The sequence below is a fragment of the Chlorocebus sabaeus genome, chromosome 13 (assembly GCF_047675955.1).
Source record: "Chlorocebus sabaeus isolate Y175 chromosome 13, mChlSab1.0.hap1, whole genome shotgun sequence".
Classification (NCBI taxonomy): Eukaryota; Metazoa; Chordata; class Mammalia; order Primates; family Cercopithecidae; genus Chlorocebus; species Chlorocebus sabaeus.
In genome coordinates, this window is record NC_132916.1 from 40,733,698 (window position 1) to 40,749,162 (window position 15,465).

Below are 15,465 nucleotides of genomic sequence, written 5' to 3' on the forward strand. Positions count from 1 at the left end.
TTCGAAGTAGCCTTAGAGGTCATCTGTACAATTTTTCCTTCCTCCTATTATTGCAACAATTCGCACTTTTGAAAACAAATTATATTAACATTTGGATACACTGATGTGGGGTGGGGGAGAGAGAGCTGTTAAATAAAATGAATTTCTCAACATGAGAACATCCTTCTCTGCATTTGCTTACATGATAACTTGCAATGTATTTTCATGGAGGACAGTTTTTTAAAAATACTAATGTCTAACATAAATTTCTGTTTTTCTAAAATATATGCCAGCCATGTTTTCAGTTGGAAGGAATAATTGGATAAGACTTCTCAGGAGTCTGCACAATCCCTAATGGCTCCCAGATCTGCCAAGGAGACCTTCAGGATAAACCCAAATGTAGCAGCAAATTTGTGAGTTTCTTTTCTTTTTACTTAGAGAAAAAAGGGGAAAGTGATATTTCCTTATAGATCTCCAAAATATGTCCCATTTTTAGAGTAAATTATAAATGAAAACTAAAGCTTAAGACAATTTAGGTTTGACTTAGGATTCTTCCAAGAACCTAATAATAAATCACAAGAAATGCCGGTAAATTATCAATGAAAAGTCTGCTCAACATATAAGAGCCACAGCAGAAGACAAAGTGCTGCCACGTACTAATGCTACAGCATAAAGATAAGCAAAGGTGAAGGAGAGAGAGAGAGAGAGAGAGAATGAGATTGTTGTAACTACCAGTGAAACAAAAGAATCTGAAAAAAATAAAAGTAAAAAAAATTCTACCCTACCTACATGCCATGGTCCCAACATTGTGTCCATTTATAATTAAGGCCAAACTGAAATAATGGAATTTCTTCTCTGTCCCTGATGGGTGGGCACTAGTATATATTGGAACCTATTTTATTTCCAGCTGAGTTTCTGGTTCAGTACCCATAAAGGCCAGCTTTCTCTATTCCACTTCATGGCCAAGGACTGTACCTTGAACTGCCTGTTCAGTTGGGTCTCACATCCATACCACAGATGCTAGGAAAGGTCAACATAAGTTTATCTTCATAGTTTTTAAAACAATAAAAATAATCATGTGAATATCTGAGAGAACATCATTAACTATTTCAGTAGGTTATGAATGTATCAGGATAAAAATACATTTTAACTGCGTTATAAAATCAAGTGATTTTGGTATAATAGGAAGTATGTACCATATATCTTTAGCACTTGAGAGTCCCACAGGAAAATAAATCAAGATACCAGAATGCCAGAGGAGGTATCCGCAGGCATTTCAAACTGAAGTACGCTAGTCAGTCATTACAATTCTAAACACCAAGTCTGAAATTACTTAATTATATCAAATGCCCATCAGTCTCCTGAAATAATTAACAGAATTTTAAAGTTAACAATGAGTTTTTGTATCTGTAGCTTCTGAATGGCTAAAACTAAGAGAGTATTAAAGAACGTTATTTAAAACTAATTTGCAAAAAAGTAAGGTTTATAAATAACTCTTAACCTGGAATATATAGAAAGGATAATATTATATACCAAGTTACAATAAGACTAGGAAACATTTTTAAAGGCAATCCTTTTTTGATGACCTATTTCTATTCAGTTTTACACATAATCAACTATATATACACACACATATATATACACATATATATACCTATATACACATACATATATATATAAATTCCTATTTCCTGAAGTATGAAATACAAAAAATTGCTAATATTTTCATATTTTCTGTCAGAGGCAAAAAAACTGACACTCGTATGGATATAATTAGTCAGAAAAGAAGATCTTAAAGTCTGTATAAAGAATTGATTATTCTTTATGTGGGAGATAATCATAATTATTCCTGGATGTGTCATTTATGATTCACCTCGCTGAACACTCTCTTTCCTCCACTAAAAATTCTTGTAGCATCACTTTTTAAAATAAATCAGAAATCACTCAAGAAAACATTTTCTCTGAAGTAGAAAAAATCTCTTTATAGAAAGATCTTACTATTTTATGGTATTCTGGTCTTCGGTGTGCAGGGCGAGACATAGTGCTTGATAGATGAAGAATGTGATCTTCAATTTATCTTCTTTTGTCTGTTTCTTAAAGGTATATCAGTCCAGGTCTTTTTGTTTTGTTTTTGTAAGCTCTTCCTTGCTTTGAGACAGGAGTGCTACTTCTGCACTCTACTGCTTTTGCTCTTTGCTGAGCATAACAACAGGATTTTCTTATAGCCATGTAACTTGCCATGGATCAAATAACTGCTTCATTTGTAAGGATGAATTGTAATCTAGAGCCATAAAAGCTGATAATGTGAAGTCAGACCTGAAGCACTGAGACACAAAAAATTCTTTAGCCCAAGGGAGTTCAAGAGTGGTGTTTTGTTCTCATGCCAATACATTGTTTTAAAATCATAAACAGAAACCTTTGCAATCCAAGATAGATCTAAATGTTAGCATTATTCAGTCTTGGATTGATTTTTGTAAGAATTAGAGAGACAAGATCAGCAATCTGTAGGTAATAAATCCTGAGTTCAAACCTGATCCCTTAATTACACCAATGGTTATCATATTGTCCCCAAAACCATAGATCCCTATCTTGTGTGATTGCAGTATTGAAATATATCTGGTAACCTTTTTTTCCTTTCATTAGCAGCAATCAACAACATTAAGGAGTGATAGGACGGGCAATATTTTCTTACAAAACTGTTGTTCAAAATGGGTGCTCTACAGTATAATAAAGTATAATGATCTGGTAGAGGAAGTAAGCCCTTAGCTTTCTTTTGAGAGTTCTGGAGACGTTAGCTATTGAAGGCTCTCTTTATTTATGCAGAAATACTTAAAGTTCAAAGAAAAAATCCTTTCACGTTGACAACTGCAGAGTGCAGAGGAAGATCAAAATCTTTCCAGAAACAGAAGCGGAAAATTCAGTTTAGGAAAGTAGTTTTCTACTACTTATAGTTTGAGTCCATTCGTCCTATTTGTTCTGGAAAATTCTTGCTATAAAGGGACAGACTCAAGAATACTTTGAAGAAAAGTGTGGTGTAGTTGAAAGAACCTAGGAGGACTTGGAAGGCTCAGGCTGTTGCAGCCCTACCATTTATTGGCTGTGTGGCCTCGGGCAAGCCATTTTATTGCTCTATGGCTCAGTTTCCACATTTGCAAAATGGCAACAATATCACCCACCTCACAGAATAATTGTGAGAATCAAAGACACAGGTGTGCCGTAAAACACATTAAATGCACTATAAAAAAACTAGTTACGATAGGTCATTCTTGTAGTTGGATAAATTGAATGGAATTTTACAATATCTACGGTATTTCTATGACTGCATATGTTCTATGACAGTATGATCTCAGGAAAATTAATTTCACTTGGTTGTGGGGTGGGGTGGAGAGTTTTTTAGTAGCGATTAATAACAACTTATATGTATATCAAATTTACAGTTTACAACATGGTTTTCATTCTCTTTATCTCATTTTAATTCAAATACAATCTGTGAAATACTACTGTAATTGTGGCCATTTTACAGGATAAGAATCTAAAAGTAGAGAGGTTGAGAAATGTGTTCAAGGTTATCTGGATGTTGGCAACAAGAAGGGATTTGGACTAAATTTGATGATTCCAAATCAGATATATTTGGTACTGCACACACTCTAATTATGTTAGAGCAAACTATTTTAGAGACGACTCACAAAGCTTACTAAGGTTCAGTGACAGCATGTTGCTGGGTCAATTTGTGGGCAATCCTGAGTTCTGATACTGCAGAGAATAACACAGAAAGGGCAGAGTAAACCTGGGAGGCAGAGCTTGCAGTGAGCTGAGATCATGCCACCACACTCCAGCCTGGGTGACAGAGCGAGACTCCGTCTCAAAAAAGAAAATAACACAGAAAGGGCCTGTGTGCTTGCTGCGAGGTGATGGCAGTACTGGAATCAATTTCACCAAACTCTAATGACTGTGGTATGGTCACATTAGGGCCATCGGGATAATTCAGGATGTCATTGGGTGTATTAGAAAAAGCCAGCTTGTATTTCAGACTGACATGGTTCCCATCTGCTCCATGACCTTCCAGTCAAGACACAGAGCTTGAGGAAGGAGCAGAGACCCTGCCAGGTGCTACTGTACAAAGCACAACCTGAACGACCACAGCTGTACTCACCATCACAGGGGACACTGGTTTACTGGTTTTCAGACTATGAATCCTACTATTCTTCAGCAGCTCTTAGGATGCCAGTGAGCCCTGTGTTCCACAGACTCCTTTTTTAATGTAAAAGTACTCCTTCCTTAAATAGAAGAAAGCACAGAGATGATGTTTCAAGCAGGTACATGATCTATAATGTCTGCCCTGGCAGCCAACTAGGAAAGATATTTATTCAAGATATTATTTCAAGATAATGCATAAACAAAGTTTTTCGTGTTTTACTAAGAGTTCTTTAGTCTTGTTAGGACTAAATTTGGAACTGGGGTTAGGAGAAAGACGCATTCTTCAGTCTAGTCAAACTGCACTGCAGTCAACCAATCCAAGGAAATGGTGAATTGAGCTATGCTCCTAGGCTGGTCCTTTGGGAATATGTGGGCAGCAGAATAGACACTTGGGAAGGTGCTAATAAAGGAGGACATCCACTGATCTGTGGGTTGTATGATCACCCACAAACTATCAGAGAAGACAAAGGTCTGAATGTCCCTAAAATTTATGTGTTTAAACTTAATGCCCATTGTGGTAGTTTTAAGAGTTGGGGCCTTTGGGGAAATGATTAGGTCATGAAGGCTCTGCCCTCGTGAATGAATTAGTACCTTATAAAAGGACTGGAAGGAAATAGCTTAGACTTTTGTTGCTTTTCTGCTATATGAGGATATAGCAACAAGGTGCCATCTTGGAAGCAGAGAAGAGCCCTTGCCAGAAAACAATGCCAGCACCTTGATCTTGTACTTCCCAACCTCCACACCTGTAAGAAATACATTTCTGGTGTTCACTAGTCTGAAGTATTATAACATCACAAAAGAACTAAGAAAATTGATTACTCATGAATGTAATCATTCACAGTCATTGACAAGTTACACATTGGCACTGCAGATGAAGTGATTAGTTCTTTCAACAGTAAGCAATAGTAAAACTTGGGAATTTATCATCTACAAACTCCTTTACAGCAAGAATTTTACAATCCAATAATGACATCTAATCAATCAATGCTCCATCCTTTCTTACATAATTCCCTGAAAGAATGGTCTACAGTTTCCTTCTCTACTTTCTTACTCCCCATATACAGATGCTCCTCAACTTGTGATAGGGTTATATACCGATAAACCAATCAGAACTCAGAATGTATTTAATATACCTCACGTACCGAGCAACATAGCTTAAGTTAGCCTTCCTTAACATGCTCAGAACACTTACATTAGCCTACAGTTGAGCAAAATCATCTAACAGAAAGCCTATTTCATAATAAAGTATTGAATATGTCATGTAATTTATTGAATACAGAACTGACAATAAAAAAACAGAATGGTTGTATGCATGTTTGATGTAGGGTTTCTACTGAATGTATATTGCCTTCACACAATTGTAAGGCGGGGACCATCTATACTTTAATTAAGTTGATTTTTAAATATAAAATTATAAACATAAGGAGGCCGAACATGGTGGTGCATGTCTGTAATCCCAACGCTTTGGGAGACCGAGGTTGGTGGATCATCTGAGGTCAGGAGTTCGAGACCATCCTGGCCAACATGGCGAAACCCCATCTCTACTAAAAATACAAAAAAAAAATTAGCCAGGCGTGGTGGAGGGCACCTGTAATCCTAGCTACTTGGGAGGCTGAGGCAAGAGAATCACTTGAACCTGAGAAGCGGAGGTTGCAGTGAGCCGAGATGGTGCCACTGCACTTCATCCCGGGTGACAGAGTGAGACTCTGTCTCAAAATGTATATATATATATAAAATAAAAATAAAATTATAAGCCTAAGGAAAGATGTGGTATTTACTATCAAGCCTTACTAAACATGTTGCTATATACACTTCAGACTTTGCTTTTTAAAATTTTTGTGTTGATACATGATATTTATGAGGTACATGGATAGAATATACAATGATCAAGTTAGGGCATTTAGGGTATCCATCATCTTGAGTATTTATCATTTCTATGTGTTGAGAATATTTCAAGACCTCTTTTCTAGCTGTTTTGAAATGTAAATACATTATATATTATTTATATATATAACAAAACTTGCTAAGTTTGTTCTTTGTACATTTTATATATTTTCTGATATTTACTTGATTCATTTCTGATAAAAGCATATTAAAAATATCTCTCTAGCCAGACATGGTGACTCACGCCTGTAATCCCAGCACTTTGGGAGGCCAAGGTGGGCAGATCACCTGAGGTCAGGAGTTCGAGACCAGCCTGGCTAATATGGTGAAACTCTGTTTCTATTAAAAATACCAAAAATTAGCCGGGCATGGTGGCACATGCCTGTAATCCCAGCTACTTGGGAGACTGAAGCAGGAGAATCGCTTGAACCTGGGAGGCAGAGGTTGCAGTGAGCCAAGATCGTGCCGTTGCACTCCAGCCTGGATGACAGGAGCAAAACTCCATCATATATATACACACACACACATATATATCCATAATTGTAAGAATTTTTCTTTATAATTTGATTAGTTATTGCTTTATATATTTCAAAGTTATGCAGTCACAGACACACAAGTTGACAATTGCCAAAATTATTCCTTTTGACACTTTTTAGTTAAGTTTTGCCTTCTATTAATATTATTGCTCCCATTGATATATATTTCAGTACCTTCATTTTCAAGCATTGTGGTACAGTTTTGAGAGTATCACTTGTAAGCAGCATGACTCTATTTTTCAGTGACTTTGTAGGTAAGTTTAATCTAGCTCTGGAATAGTGGTTAAAAGCACGTGTCAGACCACCTGAGTCCCAATCCTGGCACTTCCGCTCATTTGTGTGTGATGGGCGGAAGGGCCACGTCAATTTTCCTGGGTAATCTCTCCACACCTTAGTCCTCTTATCTGTAAAAACATTGAGGATATTAGTATCTCATCATAGGGTTATTGTAGGAACTAAATAACATAAAGTTCTTAGAGCAGTAACCAGTGTCAGTAATTGTTAGCTGTTGAAAAATTTTTTTTGTTGTGATTATGGATGTATTTAGTCCCATTTCTACCATTATTTTCTGTTTTCTCTTTACCAGCCTCTTTCCATTGTTTACTCTCTCCTTTCTTGTCAATATTCTCTTTGTATTTCCTCTTTTTTGAATGATCTATGCGTTGGATTTCTATTCTTTTAGTGATTACACTTATACCCCTGAAGCCACCAAATAAATCAATGTAACTAACATTTCCATCATCCCTGTTCTAGTTGTGTTTTCTCAGATTCTGTATTTGTCTATTTGGCATCCATTAATTACAAGGTCAAATAATGGCCAAGTTGCTTACATCACCCCTGTGATCAAAGCCCATAATCTGAACCATTTCCTTATCTAATTTTCATTTACCAAGCCAATATTTACCCTCCCTTAAATAAACTATGGCCAGGTCACAGGCAAGTAGGGATAGCCTCTGTGGCCCAAGGCCAATCAGAATTGTTTAAGTTAGTCAACCCTAAGTGTCTTCCCTGACCTCCTTGCCTTTTCCACAGAGTGCCCAATAGAGGCTCTAGCTAGGCTTTCCCTGCCACCTCTTGTCCCCTGACCAAACCTGATGTGCCCCCATGATCTTATGTGGCAATAAATTATTTAAATGGCATTGGCCTCTTTGTGTTGTCACTCAGTCACCTCCTTAAATTAAAATTCCGCGGCACAAGTTGATACAACCCCAGAATTACAAAGGGATATTTCTCATATTCCTTTGTAATCCCTCTCTTCTTATCCCTACTTCCAGACTTCCTAGGCAAGCACTGGTCTGTTTTCTGTTGGTACAGATTAATTTACATTTCCTAAAATTTTACATTAAAAGAATCATACACTATATACTACTTTTCCTGAATTATTTCATCCAGAAAATTATTTCTGAATTCATTCATGTTATTAATATATATTAGGTTGGCACAAATGTAATTGTGGTTTTTGCTGTTACTTTCAATCGTTTTATCTTTTTTTTTTTTTTTTTTTTTTTTGCTGAGTAGTATTCCATTGTATGATGTATAATACTTTGTTGATTCATTCCTTTGTTGATGAATATTTGGGTTGTTTCCAGCTTTTGGCTATTCTAAATAGGGTTGCTATGGACATTCATCTACAAGTTTTCATGTGGACATGTGCTTTCATTTCTCTTGTGTAAGTAACTAAGAGACAAGTGCTTATGTTATATGGCAGATGTATGGCTACCTTTTAAATAAAATGACAGTTTTCCAAAGTGGTTACTCCATTTCACATTCCCACCATGAGTATATGAGAATTTCAGTTGCTCTGCCTCTTTGCCAACATTTGGTATGGCTAGTCTTTTTATTTTAGATATTTTAGTAGATATGTAGTGACATCTTATTATAATAATATATTGCCTTAGTTGTAACTTTTGTAATAAAAATTAGTTATTTCTGAAGTGAATGGACTTTTAAAAGATTATACTTGTGCCCATCATTATTTTTTGCTCCTGTGTCTCTCCTCAGGGCTCATTTTTCTTTTTGCTGTAATATATCCTTTAGTAACCCTCCTAATGAGGTTCTGTGGATGGTAAATTCCCTTAGCCTTAATGTGTCCTTATTTTGTTCAGTCTTGAATGATAGTTTGGCTGGTATTAAGCACTCTGAAGATAATGTCTTCTGGTCTTTATTGTTATTGATGAGAAATCTGCTGTCAGTCATTGCCCTTCTTTCTGTAGATTATCTGTTTTTTTCTTTCTGATAGTTTTAAAGAATATCTCTTTATTTTTCACATTCTGCAGTTTTACTCTGTGTTTAGTTGTGCATTTATTTTTCTGTATATTGCTCAGAATACCTAACATTCTTCGGATATAAGAACTTTTCTTTGATTCTGCAAAGTTCTCAGTTATTTCTTCTTCAAATATTACCTGTCTATTCCTTCCTTTTTTCTTCCAGAACTCCTACTAGACATATTGTGTAGTTGCTTAACTGTTTTCAAAAATAATTATTTTATTTCTTTGTTTGTTTATACTGCATTTTGGGTGAATTTCTCAGTACTACATTTCCATTCACTAATTATGTGTTTAACCATGTTCAGTTAAAAGTTTATTTGAGAAGAGAAATGTATATCATATTCACTTTGTATAAACCCAGTCAAATCTATTTCGGTGCCCTTTATATTGAAATTCTATAATAAATATTTACTGGTTAAATACGCAAAGAAAACATCTTACATCTTACTTTTTGTTTTCAGATATATAACTTTATTAAAAACCAAATATCAGCCAGGTGTGGTGTCTCACACCTTTAATCCCAGCACTTTGGGAGGCCAAGGTGGGCAGATCACGAGGTCAGGAGATCAAGACCATCCTGGCTAATACGGTGAAACCCCGTCTCTACTAAAAGTACAAAAAAATTAGCCAGGCGAGGTGGCAGGCGCCTGTAATCCTAGCTACTCGGGAGGCTGAGGCAGGAGAATGGTGTGAACCCTGGGAGGCGGAGCTTGCAGTGAGCTGAAATCGGGCCACTGCACTCTAGCCTGGGCAACAGAGCAAGACTCTGTCTCAAAAAAAAAAAAAAATCATTTTCATATAACAAAAAGATACCTATAAACAAATCTGCAACTTAAATTTTTAAGCAGCACATAGCAATATTCTGTGAATGCAAGCAGATTTAAAATTTTTATGCAAAGTTAGAATATTTTGTTGTGATTTGGCTTTAGGGGCATCTAGCCTTGTTCTTTCCTTTGGGAAATCTTTTGAGCTCTTCTAGCAGAACCCTTAGGAACATTCCAGCCAGCCCTAAATTTTGGATTGCTCTAGTATTTAATAATTTCCATTAATAATTTTATTATAATTTTATGGTGACAAGATGCTGGTCCAGTACAAGGTTAAGAATGTCTTGTTTTGCTTTCAATGCTCTATTTGCTGGTGCTCAGCATTTTGTGTCATACAAAGCAGCACACAGAAAGATGGAGGCAGCCTGCTTTCTAAGCAAGTCTCCTTTATAATTATAGTAAAAAAAAGAAATTCCTCCCTTCACTCATACCTAAAGGAGCTCGCCCTCAATTTCTTTCAGCTGAAATCAATCCGAGCTCAGCGTTTTCAAAGTACACAAGGAAAGATGCTAGAATCCTTTAAACATGTAAGGATGTTGGATCACTTGACACAACCAGTTAAACCAGTAAGATCCCATAAAATGGTTATAGCTGGTGGAGTCTAGTGATCAGAGAAGGCCACAAGTTGATTTGTGTAAGAGCTTCCCACGATGTGCCCAACTCTCAACAGTATTGTGTCTTCTCTGCAGAGAAATGGTATATTTATCAATTCTTTAATTGCAGCCTTGACTGTTGGTGGGCAACAGCTCTTCTCCTCTTCCACATTCAGCTGTCCTTGTCAGGTTGGAAAAAATTTCTATTATGGTTCTGCTTTTCTTGTCATTCCTGCCTTGATCCTTCTGATTGCTGGCTTTGCTCTGAGAAGCCAAATGTGGACAATTACTGGTGAATACTGCTGCAGCTGTGTCCCTCCATACAGGAGAATCAGCCCCGTAGAGTGCAAGCTGGCTTGCCTTAGGTTCTTCAGCATCACTGGGAGGGCAGTTGTTGCTCCTTTAACCTGGTTGGCGGTGACCCTGCTGACAGGCACGTACTATGAATGTGCAGCAAGTGAATTTGCATCTGTGGACCATTACCCGATATTTGATAATGTCAGTGCCAGCAAACGAGAAGAGATCCTAGCTGGGTTTCCATGTTGCAAATCAGCTCCTTCTGACGTGATCCTGGTAAGAGATGAAATAGCTCTTCTGCACAGATACCAGTCACAGGTAAGTAGATTTTTTTCCCCCTGCTGTGTTACCCCATAGAACTACAGTCACTGGAAACATTGCAGATTCCTACTGCTTCTCATATTCTCTGATTATAGAATACAATACTAGATACTGTCCATCAAAGTGAGTTCTACTGAGCGAATATACATAGTTAGGATGTTGGGCTTTGGAGTCAGCAGAACTGAGTTTTAGTCTTGCTTTGCCACTTATTAACCTGCAAAACCTTGAGTAAAATGGTGATATTAATGGCACCTACCACATGGGGTTGTTGTGAGGAATACATTTACCAATATATCGGAAGTGTTTGATATGATTTCTAGAATCTATATTAAGAACAATAGATTTTAGATGTTATAATGAATATTATTGCTATATTAGTAAATCCCACCTTTCTCTATATTCTTAAATATGCATTCTTATATATTACTATCTCATCTAAAATTATAGGAAGCTTAATTATAATGAAAAATAATTCCAGTTGTGATTCTAAATTTGGTGTCTATGGATAGGTTTATGTCAGAAAGTGGGGTGGGGTGGGAAGAAAGCCTGAACCCTACTACATTTAAAGGTTAAATTTTTAAAGTGCTATTGTGCATTTTATCAGTAGAAAGAGTGACATTGGCTGTCATCAATTTCTCCAAGGGATTTGAGGAAAAAAACACATTTTGAAACCACTGTCATATAGTAAAAGCATAGCTTTTTAAAACTACTTATTGCAAAGGCATGCATATTTTTTCACTGGTAATCTTAGAGTTACTACATTTTAGAAATGCTAAAGTTATTTAGTTGGGAAAAGCTACCATCAAGACACAGAATATCAAGTTACTGTAATATGGCCCAGTTTTTAAAAAGTTAGAAATACCATTAGATATGCTGTGTCTTAACTTTTAAAATACTAGCCCTAATGCTCAGACAGAGGAGCTATGTAAAAATATGTGAAAATTCAAAAAATGAATAAAGTATAACTTAAAATAATTTTCTTGCTTAAGGAAAGCTAAATTGTAATATGCATTGGTAAGATTTTCTTAAAGTCAAAATAAAATGTGTTATTAAATGCATACACAAATTTCTGGAAAAGATACTTTTACAGTTCTGAGTACCATTGCCAGTAGGTTGTTTGGTTTTGTGACAACAAAACTTACATTTATTGATGTACTTTTCATATACTGTATAAATATTTCATATCTTAATTCTAGTTCTGATAATATTGAGAGATAGATATTACTACCCCATTTTACAGATAAGTAAATCAAAGCTCAAAAAGTTTATGTAACTTGTATAATTCAGGGCTAATAAACTGGATCAAGATATCCCAAGATCATGCTATTTCCTTTTCACTAGGCCGTCTTCTGTGACTGTCTCAACCTTCAATCACATTTCATTAATATACGTTATTTTTCAGTTAGATTTTTGAGTTGACCACAAAATCGCCTTAAATTCAAATATCTTCTTTGCCCATGCCCCATTCTAAAATATCTTCCTGACATTAACTTCACCCCATTTCAATCTACCTCCTAGACATATGCCAAAAATACCTTTCTAAGTGCAAATTGAATGATGAAATCCCTTCCCTACTGCATATGAAGCCCTTCAGTGATTTTCTACTAGCCTAAGAACAAACCCAATTTCTTGGCATAACATACAAGGCTTCAACATCTTGCCCTTGACCACTTTTACATGACTCCTACGAGCATGTGAGTCCAAATGTCTTGAGGTTCTGCCAACTATTCATGCTATTTTTCTTTACCTTCTTAGAACTCGCTTTACCTTCTTGCATCTGGTGAACTTCTTTTTAATAATTTAGGCTTTTGCATTATCTCCTCTGGAAAGTATTCCCTGATACTCCTTTCCCTTAAGTGAGTTCATTCCATTGTGCTTTCTCGGGTGCTCTGATTACTCATATCAAAAACTATCCCATTGTGTTATATTTCTTGGCTTGCTCATTTGTCTCCCTTTTCAGGCTTAAAAATCATAGAGAAAATGAATGCATCTTTAATTATTCACATCTGAGTTCCCTATAACCAAGCATATGTATTACACACAGGGGAAGGTCAACCTGGAGCTCAGTAAATGATGGCTTATAGATTAATGGGCATCTGGGATGGCTTTTCCTCCACCATGCTGGCCTCTGTTTAGTTAAATGGTAATAAATATCACTTTGTAGGTTTTAACCTCCATAGAGTACAACTATCCCACTGTGCACACACTGGAAACTCCAGGCCTGTTGATAAATCATAAGATGCAGAAGAGGCCTTCAATACCCAAACTGTGACTGCATACTGCTACCATCCCCAAATATGCGGAACTTACCTCCCTCACTTAACATAAGAAGTGCCAAATATTGAAAACAGTAAAATGAAAAGAAAAAAAAAGATTCTAAGAATAAAAAACAGCCATTTGAGTCTGTTTAAAAGCCAACACTAAATAGTCTCAAAAACTAGTTCATTTTCCTTTTAAAGTATGTTTCAAAGACACATAATGAAACTGGTCAGCAAATGATTATTTGAGGACAAGGGAAATGAAAAGGAAAACAATAATGTACTACATGGCACAGTGACTATGCTATTTATTTTTTTTGTCTTTTTTTTTTTTTTTTTGAGATGGAGTCTCTGTCACCAGAGCATTTTTATGGCATGATCTGGGTTCAGTGCAACCTCTGACTTCTGGATTCAAGCAGTTCTCGTGCCTCAGCCTCCTGAGTGCCTGGAATTACAGGCATGTGCCACCATGCCCGACTAATTTTTGTATTTTTAGTAGAGATAGGGTTTCACCATGTTGGCCAGGCTGGTCTCGAACTCCTGGCCTCAAGTGATCCACCTGCCTGAACTCCCAAAGTGCTGAGATTACAAGTATGAGCCACCATACCCAGCCAACTATGCTATTTAGAATACATTTAGATACATGAGTCTGTTCACTGACTTGCTTTTTAGCTGCAAAAGAGGAAAGAGCAATTCAGGAAGAAATATCAATGAATGCCTGTTAGTACATCATTGAAGACACCTTAGAAGGTTACTATTATTATGTATCGTATCATTTTCGTCACCATCATTATCAAATATTTATTAAACACTCAAAGAATGCATAGGCCTGTACCTGAGAGTTGAGAAGTAAGGTTGAACTAAAAGCAAAGAAAGGTATATATCATATGTAAGGTTAATTGGTGGGTTATAGCATCTGTCACTTCAAGGACAGTATTTAGATTCCATTCCAAGTTAACTGGTCAAATTTCTTTGTAACTCAAAAACCAAACTGAAATGGCTGGGCCTATGCCCTCCATGAGATCTATTTCCAAATCATATCATTAAAACGTTGTTGATATATTAAAGATGGGAAAAGCAAATTTTATGCCCATATTTTAGTTCTTAGGTTTGTAGGAATCCCTCCTCCCATGGCTGTTGCTTGAATATTTGATGTATTGATACTTCCTGTTTTTCTTTTTAATAATGATGTGAAGATGCTGGGTTGGATTTTGATCACCTTGGCAACCACTGCTGTCTTAGTCTCCTGCTGTGTGGCAAGGTGCTGCTCTCCCCTCACCTCTCTGCAACATTGCTACTGGACCAGCCACCTCCAGAATGAGAGAGAACTCTTTGAACAAGCAGCAGAGCAGCACTCTCGGCTCCTCATCATGCACCGCATAAAGCAGCTATTTGGCTTCATTCCCGGGAGTGAAGATGTCAAACACATCCGTATTCCTTCTTGTCAGGACTGGAAAGATATTTCAGTACCCACTCTTTTATGCATGGGTGATGACTTGCGAGGTCACTATAGCTCCCTTGGAAATAGGGTGGATGAGGATAATGAGGAAGATAGATCAAGAGGTATTGAATTAAAACCTTGATTACAGCACCTTTCTCGAGTCAGGTTGCTTAGCAGATACTTGGCTTTTATGATCAGGGTGTTTCAATGTAATCTCTTCATCTTTTTCTTTCTCTTCTGATATTTGTTTACGTAAGTCCATCTCAAATATTATTTCTAAAATCAATTTATTAGATAATTGTGCCAATCTCTCGTTTTGAAATTTTGCCAATGGTCTGGTAATGCCTAGAGTGGAATGTGAAGTCACGTGGAAATTTGCATCTGTGTTGTGTTACTTAGTAGCTGTGTGGAAATTAATATTTCTGCGTGCTATTTTGTCATCTGCACATTGTAGCTACCTCCTGGAGTTATTATGAGAATTAAACATGAGAATACAAAGTGTTCAGCACTGTGTCTTTCATCAAAATAGATGCTAATAAATGTTACTTTCTCTCTTTTTCTTTTGCATTCCATGTCTTCTATCACTGTTTTTCCTGCCTCTATTTTCTGGTTTTATCAGTTTCCACCTTTATATAATATCCAGAACTTTTCGCAGCCTCCCCCTCTTTCTTCAGACCTAAATATCTGACCTTTTGGGAAGCAGGACAGAAACCCCTTTCTAATCTGGTAACATGTGAGGGAGAAGCCCATGCAGGAAGGTCTTGAGTTACCCTACTACAACCTGGGGACAATGATATATTATTGTATCATTATTAGTATCATGTTATTTGTAGCACCTCCATACTAGGAGCATTTTTATGGCCACTAC

At 36.6% G+C, this 15,465-nt stretch overlaps 2 protein-coding genes across 3 annotated transcripts in view; one reads left to right on the forward strand and one right to left on the reverse strand.

Annotated features, from left to right (window-relative positions):
* The window catches only part of TRAPPC3L (trafficking protein particle complex subunit 3L), a 48,840-nt gene extending 46,821 nt beyond the window's left edge, over nt 1–2,019 (reverse strand). The window contains exon 1 of the mRNA XM_038000987.2: nt 1,978–2,019. Coding sequence (XP_037856915.2) covers nt 1,978–2,019 — 42 coding nt within the window. The remainder of the gene's footprint in view (nt 1–1,977) is intronic.
* On the forward strand, nt 334–14,739 carry CALHM4 (calcium homeostasis modulator family member 4). 2 transcript variants are annotated; one of them, XM_038000988.2, is made up of 4 exons: nt 334–392; nt 10,379–10,383; nt 10,834–10,895; nt 14,353–14,739. In XM_038000988.2, the coding sequence occupies exons 1-4, from the start codon at nt 334–336 to the stop codon at nt 14,737–14,739; spliced, it is 513 nt and encodes a 170-aa protein (XP_037856916.2). The 2 variants fall into 2 exon arrangements, with proteins under 2 accessions (XP_037856916.2, XP_008005444.3); XM_008007253.3 differs by lacking the exon at nt 334–392 and having other exon boundaries at nt 10,338–10,895.
* Nucleotides 14,740–15,465: the final 726 nt, after the last annotated feature.